Genomic DNA, 12753 nt, shown 5'->3' on the forward strand with positions numbered 1-12753 from the left:
CACAGAAAGTGCCCATTAATTAATTAATGATGAGACTTTGATGAATGAATGAACTGATGGAAAGACTTGAATGGATTTGAGTTACCTGAATGGAAAATAGATTCTAATTCTTTCTTTTTAAGACTTATTTATTTATATATTTGAGAGAGAGAAAGACAGAGAGGGTGTGGGGGTGGGGAGAGAATCTCAAGCAGACTCCCTCCTGAGCACAGAGCCTGATGCTGATGAGCTCCATCTCACGACCCTGAGATCATGACCAAGTCCAAATCAAGAGTTGGATACTCAACTGACTAAGCCACCCAGGTGCCCCAAAAATAGACTCTAACTTTAAGTATCTAATATGACATCTCAATTCTCTTAATGTTAAAATGAAAGGTAAATAATTAGGACAAAGAATGTCTTCACTATGTTCCTTTGGTTGCATCATGTAGAGTCTCTCAAATGGCAGCCAGTCCCAGGATCAGCTATTTCGTCTATAATTCCATTTATGTTCAATTCTAATTTTAAGTCCTCTGTTATCACTATTCCTTTTTTTTTGCTATACTCTCATCTTTGTTGGTAAAGGACATCTTTTGATTTTCCATTTGTGTAAAATATCACATAGGTTTATCACTGAGAGACAAGGAAGCGACACACTATACACTTTGCTGTCTGTGCATGAACTGACTAACAGATGTGCCCTTGAACAATCACCAAGAGACTGAATGAAATGATGTGACTGGTCGTATCTGTTATTTATGCAGTTTTTGTGGTTTATTTTGTTTTGTAGACTGAAGAGAGAGTAGCAAAATTTGTACTTTATGCAATTAATCACAGTTAACAATTGCAGTAAGTGCAATCTGAAACGTTGCTGGGAGACTGGGTGATATTTAATTAAACATGGTAACTGAAATCTGTGTACATGGGAATCATGCAAAGTGAGGAATGCCTAATATATATATATATTTTTTTCACTAGATGGAAAAGACTTATATTTACTCAGATAAGGATTTTTCCTACATATGAGAAAGCATCCCCTATGGTATAAGACAGCTTCTGTATTTGTCACCCTACCATTCTACCTTGGGCCTCCTTTTATAGACTTTAGGTTTCAGAAAGGTAGAAGCATTCCTCTCTAGAACCCACAAAAATGCCAAAGAAACTGGAGAGTAGATGATTTGCCTCTGGCACTCCCTTTCTTAAAACCCTCCAGTAGCTCTCTATTACCTGATAAATTAATATATATGAGTGATACATGATACAAGTTCCTCTATAAGTTGTCCCCTGAATACCCCTCAAGCCTTATCTCCTTCTTGCCCATGAGCCTTTCTTTACACTGACACCTGTGTGTTAGACGACATACATATGTCTATTAACTACAGTATCATCAGGATAACTGCTGCTCATCCTCAAGATGCAGTTCAGATGTTGCCTCCTTCCCTGTGCCCTAAACACTCTCCCACCTCCTGCCCCTGGAAGTTTGGGTAACCCTCAACTATGTCCTATAATAACCTTTTTATATCTTCACTTTTGTCCTTGCCATGGCATAATTCATCTTTGTAATTTACTTTAGTGTGCTTTCTTTTTTAGACACTAAACTACTCAAAGACACAAACTGTACCTTATTTACATAACACTGGTTTCCTGAATGATATGCAAGGCAAAAAGATATTACTAAAACAACTGTAGCATTCCAGAGTTAGTGACAGATTTTATCTCCAGAAGGAAACTGCTCTTTTGTTTGAGGCAATTTCCCTGGATCTTTTGCTTCTGTCTAGTGTCAAGAAGCTGAGGCAAAGATGGGCTAACCTTGTATATAATCATGTGAAAGGCAACATCACTGAGAGATTAGTAAACAGGTTAACTAGTTCTACTCAGACTACCAAAAATGGGCTGAAGTCCTGAAAAGAGGACCCAGGGAAAATAAGACACTCATTTGAAAAGCAGATACTAAGGAAGAAGATGACCACTAGGATTGGGTGAAAGGGCACAGTCAGTTAAACTTAAGAGCAGCAATCTTCAGTCACTCACTAAGAATACATGCCAGACACTAGGCTGAGATACCACAGTGAATAAAATATAGTCCTTGCACATAAGGACGCCTAAGTCACTCATATATTTCCCTTTAGCCATTGCTACTTCACTGTAGTCTGAAATCAATATTAAGTTTCATTTCTCTGTAATATAACAGCATTAATTTACAGATTAGGTAATTCCAACTTTCCAGTGAAACTTGTCAAACACTACAGGACTCATAGCAACAATGCCTTGAGGAATACAGACAAAGGCCTATAACCATGTTTTGGCCAAAATAACCAGAGGAAACTATGGCAAAATTGAGAAACTATGATATGATGACCATAAAAAAAGAAACCCTAAGCAAGAAGTCAGAATGAGATGAAAATCAATACCTATGAGAATGTAAGCACTTCTTGGGGGAAGGCAATACATTTCCTTAAGTCCTAAGAATAAGAAGTTTAAATTAAAAAAAAAAAAATAGAAGGAGGATCCCAGATAAATGATGAACTTGAAGGGACTCAAATTATAGGATGACTACCACACAAACCTCTCTATTCTACCTGCCTCCCCTTCTTGGAACATACTTCCCTCATGCATACAACAGACTTGTGCCAACATTTGCTCCAAACTCCTTGCAATACTGACCCACCAACCTCCTTTAATCAGCACTCAGTTTTTACTCTGGTCCCATAAACCCTAGTAACAGTCCTTCTCAACTAGTTCTCACGGAGAAAAAGAGTATGATAAACTAATTCTCAAAATGGGGCTACATGACAGATAGCAGCTTTTCCTGAGTACACGGAATTTTATTTTTAATTTCTGAAAACTGAAATACTTTTAGCCAAATGAGTTTATCCTTAATGTTAAAATGTCAATCACAAAAGCCAGACAGAGGAAAATATCTTTGGACACAGGGAAGTTTTCAAAATCCCGCCAATTACACCACTCTGGCAACCACTGGCTTGTCTGTGGGGGAGCTCAGTACCGAACTGCCTGGCCCTCTGTGTCCCCTTCAGTTAGTGGGGGCGGGGGATTGAGGAGGAGTTGGCCACAGTGGTGCCAGCATAGCTCCTATGCAGTAGCATTTGTATTAGACCTTCAGTACTACACTTGGATTGGAAACCAGCCCAAAGTGAAGTGTAGCTTTGCAGGTTCCTACCAGGAAAGTGGGCAAGTGAGAAAATAATCTATAGAGATAGCTCTGTAGAAACAGTAGAACTCTCCTTATTTCTCTCTCCAGGCACCGATTGTATGCCAATCCTGATTTTTTATTGCTGTTCTCATGGACATTCAGTATTTTAGCTCCTTAGTATTGCCCTTGCTTTAAATAGATTATGAAAAGCTATATAGTTTTTGAGTGACTAATAAATCCCAGTGCATTCCCCTTGATACTTTCCCTGTTTTTTTCCTTTCCAACTTTATAAAGATATTTACTGTGTACCTCATTCATATGTAATGGAAATTTTTTTAAATAATTGAAAATAATTCCATTAAAACAGAATAAGAATTCACACTGATTTGTAATTATTGCTAAAACCATAGTAGTTAGTATTTTTCATATTCAGAAAAATACTGCCATACATTATGCATAAAAATCTGTATGACAACGTGCGCATCATATTTCACAACTGCTGTGAGTTATATGCCTGTATGCTAAGATGTGCTTAACTGCTCCCATCTGGCTTCTCCTCTTGATTCTAGAAAAACTGCTCCAATTGAAATCATTGTTAATGTTCTTACAATTTTAAATAGCAGACTTCCAATATTAATATAGAAACTGATTGGCTATATTAAAAAACAATTTAAACTCCGTGTGGAGTCCAAGCTCAGAATTAGGACTCTTGTCCTCCATCCAACACAGCATGCACTCTGGATCCAACTTATCTGCCTTTGGCACAAATTTAGACACTTAGTGAGAAGTAAAAACATACTTTAGTTCCTAGGAAAATAAGAGGACATGAAAGTGGCTAAATTGAGGCAGTGTAACCAGTCAATCTGGGGAAACACAGTGCTTGTTAAGATGTTAATACTGGTTTAAAAAAAAAAAAAGTTGAGAGGCGAGAGATAAAAAAGAAGAAAGGAAAGAAGCAAAATAAACTCTACTGAAGAGTGAAAAAAAAAACCTTGCTACTGATTTATTCACTTCATTCTCTCAATATTACTTCTAGTTTTCGGAATGTTTTCAACATCAACCTTCTGTTTATCTCAACAGTTTTCATGAGCTCTCACTGTGCTCCACATGTCTTTCTTGCAGCCATTTTCAAGATTACTTGAGTATGGCTTATATTAAAAGAATTTTAGTATTTCCAGATAGTCCCAGCAAAAAGGAATAATGAAGTCATTATTATCTGTCATCCAAAACTATATCTGTTCCCTTGGCTCTCATGGAAAACAAAATTTTACTTCCTCTTGCATACATGCCTGGGACAGTGAAAAGTAGTGAAATACACATCTAACAAAAATTAGCTTAACAAACTAATTAATTAATGGGGAAGCAGTATTTGAAGTTAATAAGAGCAGTCATATGTCAAATAGGCCTGGATTTGAGTCCTAACTCAGCCAATTAATAATTGTGTGGCCTTGGGTAAGTGATTTATACTAAACATACTGTTTGTCTCGATGAGGTTTTTTTTTATTTTTTTATTTTTATTTTATTTATTTATTTATTTATTTATTTATTTATTTATTTATTTAAGATTTTATTTATTTATTTGAGAGAGAGAGAATGAGAGGGAAGAGGGTCAGAGGGAGAAGCAGACTCCTGGCTGAGCAGGGAGCCCGATGTGGGACTCGATCCTGGGACTCCAGGATCATGACCTGAGCCGAAGGCAGTCGCTTAACCAACTGAGCCACCCAGGCGCCCAAGGTTTTTTTTTTTTAAAGATTTTATTTATTTACTTCTTTGAGAGAGAGAGAGAGCACACATGCGTGTGCATACATGAGTCGGGGGAGGGCCAGAGGGAGAGCCAAAGAAACTCAAGCAGACTCCACGCTTAGAGCGGAGCCTGACCTGGGGCTTGATCTCACCACCAGAGATCATGACCTGAGTCGAAACCAAGAGTCGGACCCTCAACTGACTGAGCCACCCAGGCACCCCACAATGAGTTGTTTTTAAGATGAAAAGAAACAGGGCTCAGCAGAGCAACCAGAATATTGCACATAATAAAACAGCTACTATTGATATTAGCATAATAAATGTAATGATATTTCACAAAATAGTTTAGTAGATAAAAAGATGTAGTAAACTTCATCTTAATCAAAACCCAAGTATCTTGTTTATCTCTCATAATATGCAAAGAACAGTTAAACGCACAGTGGATTCAGTAGCAATAAGTTTCATCTCTAGATCCTGCCATAATTTTGAGTGACCATGAGCAATTAATTCTCTTAACCTCTCTGGACTTATCTTAGATTTCTCACTTAAAAAGTGAATAACTTGAGTTCTTGTCTTGACCTTCAGAATTCACCTAGCACTGACACTCTGGGTAGAAATGCAAGGATGAAAGAAACAGGAGCCCCAGGTTACAGCTAATATGAGCCATTATTCTAGGTTCTTCTAGCATGGATCCTGTTTGCAAGGAAGTAACCTAGAGTGACCTAGGTTTTTCAAAACATGAACCAAAATTAGTAAATTCCATAAAAACAGCTCATGATTTACCAGAACATTTTACCTAATAACTGGTCTTGCCCTTTCCCCTTCTATACAAACCATAGTAATAGTCTATCAAGCTCATTTTGGACGTACTTCTATTATATATTCATTTTAAAATAAGACATGCCCATAGTGTGATAGAAATTTGTCCCAAGCGTGCTATGTGGAGAATTAATTTAGGTTTAAATTGACTCCGTATGTCCTTTTCCTAGCAATACTTATTTTTTTTTAAATCTGTATATGGTTTCTATTAATAGCCACACTATATTTAAAAAGAGGAAAAATCCTCAGAAAAACTACAAAATCATTTCAAGTGTTTCAACATTGTTCTATACTACTATCAAATCGTAGTAAACCATGAATGCTTCATTTATCAGAAAGTAATTTGGTTTCTAAATATTTTCAATTTAGGGCACCTGGGTGGCTCAGTTGGTTAAGCAGCTGCCTTCAGCTCAGGTCATGATCTTGGGGTCCTGGGATCGAGCCCCGAGTGGGGCTTTCTGCTCAGCAGGGAGTCTGCTTCTCCCTCTCCTCTGCTCTCTTACTCTCGCTCTCACTCTCTCACTCTTGCTCTATCTCAATAAATAAATAAAATCTTTAAATAAATAAATAAACAAATAAATATTTTCAACTTAACTTTATCTCTAGAGAAAATTGAGCTACAGCTGCTAATTGATCACTGGCTTTGGTATGATCGATTTTAACATTAAAAAAGGCAGATTTTAAAAGTTTAAAAAATCATATAAGAGGAAAAGAAGTCTGTGAAAGATAATCTATAACTGGATTTGTTTAAAAAAAATCTTAAAATAATGCTGTATTTCACTTTATTAGACTTATACAGACCAAAAAAGCATATGTTAACCTTAAGATTTTAAAATACTTATAAGCCAAGATTTATAATACATGCACAGGTCTTTGGAAGTTAATATCTTCTGCTTTAAGTAAGTACAATTTCAAAGTTAAAATGATAATCTGCTCTAATGGTTAAAATTAGCCTTTTAAAATTTGTCTCTATAGATAATTCTTTATATACTCTTCTACACAACAGCCACTCAAACTTTACTTAGAGTTCCCTTTTCTGGATTGCTAATTTCATGAACCACAGGCATCATTTAACTTTGGAAAGTAATGATTAGTTTTTCTGTCATATGCAGTATCATTCTTTAGGATGAAATAACTGTATATTTAATAGCAAATAAAATAATTAAGATACTTTTCATGAGATTGTCTCTATTTGACACTATTTGTCAGTACAGTTTCTTCAGTGGTATACAAAGTAGCATTAATCAAACAGATTCATGATTATATATCAAGACCAATTCTGTTAGAAATGATCATACTCCAGTTTCCTGTCTCCAGCGGAGCAACCAACAACCTCAAAGAAGTGATCAGATTCTAAGCAATGTCTATGATGAAGATTAGTCTGAAGGCCATAAAAATAATGGTAGTGTGGTCATGGGAGGAAAAACTCCATGAGATCAAAATCTTTTTCATCATCTTAAAATTCAGCCCTTTAGCAGGAGTTATGAAGGAAAACAAACAAGGTCATGTTCCAAAACCAGATAAAGAGCTAATAGCTAACAGTTATTAGGGCTTGCTATTTGTCTAACACTGTATTACTTGGATGATCTCATTCCTTGTTCCAAAATCTCCCTATGAAGTGTGTAATATTATCTTCATATTTTACAAATGAGGCAACTGAAGGGTAGAGAATTTAAGCACCCTACCCAAAGTCAAGAAAACGGCAGATGGGATTAGAACTAAGTAACCAGAGCCTAAATACCACTTCCAACATAAATCTCCCAAGAGGAAAGGAATATGAAACAACTAAGACATCAACATAGCTTATTATTATTTGTATTTAGATATCCATACCAAGTCAAATACTGCCCTTCAATATTTTGGGGCCCTTAATACTTTAAAAGATATTTTGTATCTTCCTTTTCCCCTGCAGAAAGTCAACAACTCAGTGTTTGGGAAAACAAAATAAAACAAAACAAGCTGAATATATAGAGGAGAAGCAGGAAACTACACAACATATTTTCTATGAAATAATTCTAGCAGCTGTGTAAATATTTCTTTTTATCTCAGAAAAAGCCTAGTCATATACATACCACTACTATTTTTTACCAGTTATCCCCAATTCTCACTTCTTTCCTACTCTTCAGGCCACACATTCGTGCATATATCATGGTAGAGATTATTATTTCCTAAGAAAATAAGAACACTTTTAAAAAGCCTAAACTATTACCTATAACCAAGTATACCTCACTTCACATATAAAAGTTAAAAAGTGACTTCAGGGGCACCTGGGTGACTCGGTTGGATGACTGCCTTGGGCTCAGGTCATGATTCTGGAGTCCCGGGATCGAGTCCCACATCGGGCTCCCTGCTCGGCGGGGAGTCTGCTTCTCCCTCTGACCCTCCCCCCTCTCATGTACTCTGTCTCTCATTCTCTCTCTCACAAATAAATAAAATCTTAAAAAAAAATTTAAAAAAATGACTTCAGAGTTTCAGAAGTAGGTTACTGCCCTAATATTAAAAAAGGAAGAGGGGCACCTGGGTGGCTCAGATGGTTAAGCGTCTGCCTTCAGCTCAGGTCGTGATCCCAGGGTCCTGGGATCGAGCCCCACATCGGGCTCCTGGCTCAGCAAGGAGCCTGCTTCTCCCTCTGCCTCTCCCCCTGCTCATGCTTTCTCTCTGTATCTCTGTGTCTCAAATGAATAAATAAAATCTTAAAAAAAAAAGGAAGAAGAAAAGAAAAATTTCAACATTCTATCAGTGACTTTGACTTCTTTCTTCATTTGAATTTTGTCCCAGTCATTAACTGAAGGGTTTTATTTTTCATAAGGTACTGCCTTTTGTGGGTACCACTTTCCTGGATTAGGACACCATCCTAATCCCTTTCACTGAGAAAAGGAATTTAAAACATGACTTTGGGCACAACTTCAAAATGAGATTTTAAGAGTTCAAGAGCTTCCAGACCCAGATGACATCCAATTATGTCAAAGTAAAATTATGTCTCACCAGTCTTACCTTATTACCGTGCATACCAGGGGGCCCCATTAATCCAGAAAGGCCTTGATTGCCCTAAGAACAAAACACAAACAGAAGTGTAATGTTATGAAAAGGAAATGAAAATTAGAATTCCCTTGCTGCCAGATTTCATCTTGGACGTCAAAATCTTACTGCATTCATTTCTGATTTTTGCAATCCACCTCAAGTTCCACCTCCTTTCTGAGTCCTTTTGAGACTTTTTCTGAGGCTATTTCTCTCTTCCCATGCTGAGTACCACTGTACTTCCCCGCCTCCATACCCCCGTTCCTTTTTTGCTGATGTTCTTTTCTCTAGGAATGCCCTCACTCCCCAAATTCCTGTAGTTCCAAGGTTTACTGTGTTTTAGAAAAAAAAAAAAAGTTTGCTTAAAAATTCTCCAAACACTTTGTGTAGCAGCTGTGGAGGGCTCGGGCTGCCTCCTGGCAGGACTCCCACTAGGAACCTCAAGGCAGGGTTGTGCGGAGCAAGGGCTGGGTTCACATGGCACACCAGAGAAAGGGACACTTCGCTTCCGGGCTGCACTGGTATTGGTCGCTGCACCCCTGGGGAGTAAATGCTGTGAAAATTTTTTGGGAGGACGTGTGTTTGGCTCCAGCAGATGGGACTTCACCTATTAAGGCGGTCCATCCTCCTGATCCCCCAGCTTTGATGAGGGCCTGTGAGACCATCTTAGGGTAAGAGGGAGAAAGTATACTCATGTGAGGGGGATGGAGTGTCTGGTGGGTAGAGATGACAGTGGGAGATACAGAGGAGGCTGTGTGAATTGACAAGGAGAAAACATCAAAAAGAAATGGGAAGGTAATCTTGAGGCACTTTGCTCCAAGTGGTTTTTCTTAACTTCCCTTTCTCTCCCCTTCTGCTGCAACAAATATATCGTGCATGAAACACACACACACACACACACACACACACACACACACACACACACACAATGTTGTGAAAGAAAAAAGGGTACTTAGGTAATAATCCTACATAAATTCCTAAGTGACTGTGTTGTGTTTAATATTTAGTGCATCAAGTACCTTAATATGTCATCAAATTAAACAATCAGAACAGGAAAGAATGCTTCTGATGATTAACAATCAAGTACCTTTCCATTTGTACTAATTTTAATACTTCTTTTTTTTTTAAAGATTTTGTTTATTTATTTGACAGAGAGAGACACAGAGAGAGAAGGAACACAAGCAGTGGGAGTGGGAGAGGGAGAAGCAGGCTTCCCGCTGAGCGGGGAGCCCGATGTGGGACTCGATCCCAGGACCCTGGGATCATGACCTGAGCTGAAGGCAGACGCTTAACGACTGAGCCACCCAGGCGCCCTAATTTTAATACTTCCTGACATTTTACTAAGATGGCTTCCATTTTTGATGGGATGACCATTTTACACAGATAATTTTTTTTTTTACATTCGTTACTCTGATAGAGCGAAAAGAAAGCTGGACTAGGAAACAGGTTATTGGAGGCTTGTCTCCTTCTACTACGTCTAATCATGGGTGGATCACTTGATTTCCCTTCAAAGTTTCTCCACCTGAGAAATGAGAATAATATCTCGTTTGACTTATAGGAAAGGAAAAGGGAAAACCACTATTTAAAAGTTATTTGTGTGCCACTGAGATCCCCAAAGGGTTTAAACACTTAAATATACTCTATGAGAGACATTCTTTAATATGTGTTCCATGCTGAAGGACTAGCCCCTGCACTTCTTTTGTGTCGTCACTGACCATATATTTATTATAAAAACGGCTAAATGATTAAAAATAAAACGCAATTGTTTTCCAAGCCCCTCAACTCTCACCAATATGATGTTCATATTTTTTTATTCATAATATATGTGTATAACTGATATCCTGCCTCCTCAGTTTGAACCCAATCTAATGTAAATACAATGTCTAAGAAATGTTTTTAAATTTTACCATTTTAAAAATACATCTCTCAGTTTTAAAAGCTGGATTTCACTTAAAGCTCAATGGCAACATATTATTAAATCCTGTATCTTACTACCTTACTCCTATATAGCATTAACCACAATTAGTATATGAGTAACTCAAAAAGTGGAAAAATGACATACTTCCAAGCCTCAATCCCAATGCTGAACCATCCAATATTTTATACAGATACTGTACACATACTGAACCACCCTATATTTTGTACAAGGAAGCCACAAGTAAAGATAAAACCAAGCATTTGATATAAATGTTAATGCTTAATTTGGGGGGGGGTTGTTTAAAACAGTCACCAAAACAGAATGGACCTCTAGATTCTAAATTTTAAGTAAGAAATCAAATGTTCTATATTTAAATATTTTAAAAGATGGCATTTTGTTTCTCAGATTGCAGGATATTTTTCCTTGCAATAACAATGGGACCGATGAAAATATGTTTCTAATAAATTTCTATTCTCTTTCTAAGTTATTTATATTCAGTGAACTCTGTTCCAACACAGGAATAAAATTCTCAAGATTCTAGATTAAAATTTTTTTAGGATTTACTTGTTAGTATAATACCTGTAAAGTTCATTAATATGGTGTTTTGTTTTTTTTTTTAAGTTTACAAGAGTTTCTATAAGCCAATTAAAGATCAGATTTCAATCCAGGAACCACCAAAATTATTCAGGAATTTTAAGTTTGTGAATGTATACCATACAAACAAAAACATCTTGTAATTGTATCACATTCATTAAGTACTTGTCCAAATAGAGATTCCCAGATGTATTCCTAAAGACTCCAATTTTACTCATCCTCACTGGAAAACAGTATCTTCCTCCTAACAAAGATTTTGTTGCTAGTTTTATTCAAAATGTTAGTTTCTTTTTACCTAAATGTGAATGCATATGTTTGACAGCATTACGATAAAATGAAATGCATACTAGACAAAAAGTCAAACAAATATATCATTAACTCAGCCACTTACTATCCATGAGTCATTTAAATTCTATGAATTCTGTTTTCTTAACTAGAAAACAAGATAATGATGACTGCTTCTCTTACAATTACTGGGGACTTAAAAAAGATAAAGTACGTGGAGCTAATCTAAATAAGACACAAAATAGCATTAGGATTTATGTATTATTTTGTGTATGCCTTTTAACAGCAAATTTTTGAGATTAGGGACACATTCTGCTCTAATCTTTCACCCCACCCTTCCCTAACTGGCAGGTAGCACAATGGTAGGCCATAGTAGACACTCAATAAAATTAATGTTAAGATTTTAATTGATGCATTAAGCTGATGATATAATTTATTTTTCAATTATTTCCCCTTCATTAAAGTTCTTTATCTTCTGTCTGATACCTTCTCTAGTTCTCTGTCTCCTCTGTTTGAGATCAAGTAAAATCTACATTTTAAAAAGGTAAAAATGAATTTTTAATGCTTGAAATATATCATCATGATTTTTTTCCATGGGCAACTAATTACCTTTTCTCCAGGAACAGCTTGACCAGGGGAAAATCCTGGATCTCCTTTGGGGCCCTAGATAAAACAATTATAAAACCCTTGGTGAAGCATAAATTACATATAGTATATCATACTTCTTCAGTTGAATGCATCATCAGATTATATATATATATGTATATATATATATATATATATTACATGGTATTAAATAAAATTATTTTAAATCGAGATGGTCATGCCTTATTTGCTTTTTTATTGTACTTTTTATTAGTCTTATTTTTAAATGCTAAGAAGATTGTCAGACATAGATGATTTTTTAAAATCTAATAAAGTCATGCTGCTATTGAAACATCTTTCCTCAAGGGACCTATTTAAAGGCTCCATTAACAACCATTTTTGTGACATATTCAGTTATAACTCCTATTTTAGCATTGGAAAACTAGTTACTTTTAGTAAAAGAAATCTTCTTATAATTCTTAAAATGTTATGATATCATTCCAAGTTTAAATATTTTCCAAAATCTTGCAATGTACATGCATTACTTTTGCAATACAGAAAAAATAAATCAAAAAAATACCTCTAATTGCCAAAATAGATATAAAAATACTTTTCATACTCTGGGAATATTTTACATTTCAAGAGAACTATGACACTAGGT

General features: G+C 36.2%; 1 protein-coding gene across 1 annotated transcript in view; it reads right to left on the minus strand.

Annotated features, from left to right (window-relative positions):
• COL24A1 (collagen type XXIV alpha 1 chain) overlaps positions 1-12753 on the minus strand; it is a 414236-nt gene that overhangs the window by 295317 nt on the left and 106166 nt on the right. Inside the window, exons 8-9 of the mRNA XM_027615241.2 lie at positions 12117-12170; positions 8687-8740 (exon numbers count right to left, since the gene is read on the minus strand). Coding sequence (XP_027471042.2) covers positions 8687-8740; positions 12117-12170 — 108 coding nt within the window. The remainder of the gene's footprint in view (positions 1-8686; positions 8741-12116; positions 12171-12753) is intronic.

The sequence above is a fragment of the Zalophus californianus genome, chromosome 4, assembly GCF_009762305.2.
Source record: "Zalophus californianus isolate mZalCal1 chromosome 4, mZalCal1.pri.v2, whole genome shotgun sequence".
NCBI lineage: Eukaryota > Metazoa > Chordata > Mammalia > Carnivora > Otariidae > Zalophus > Zalophus californianus.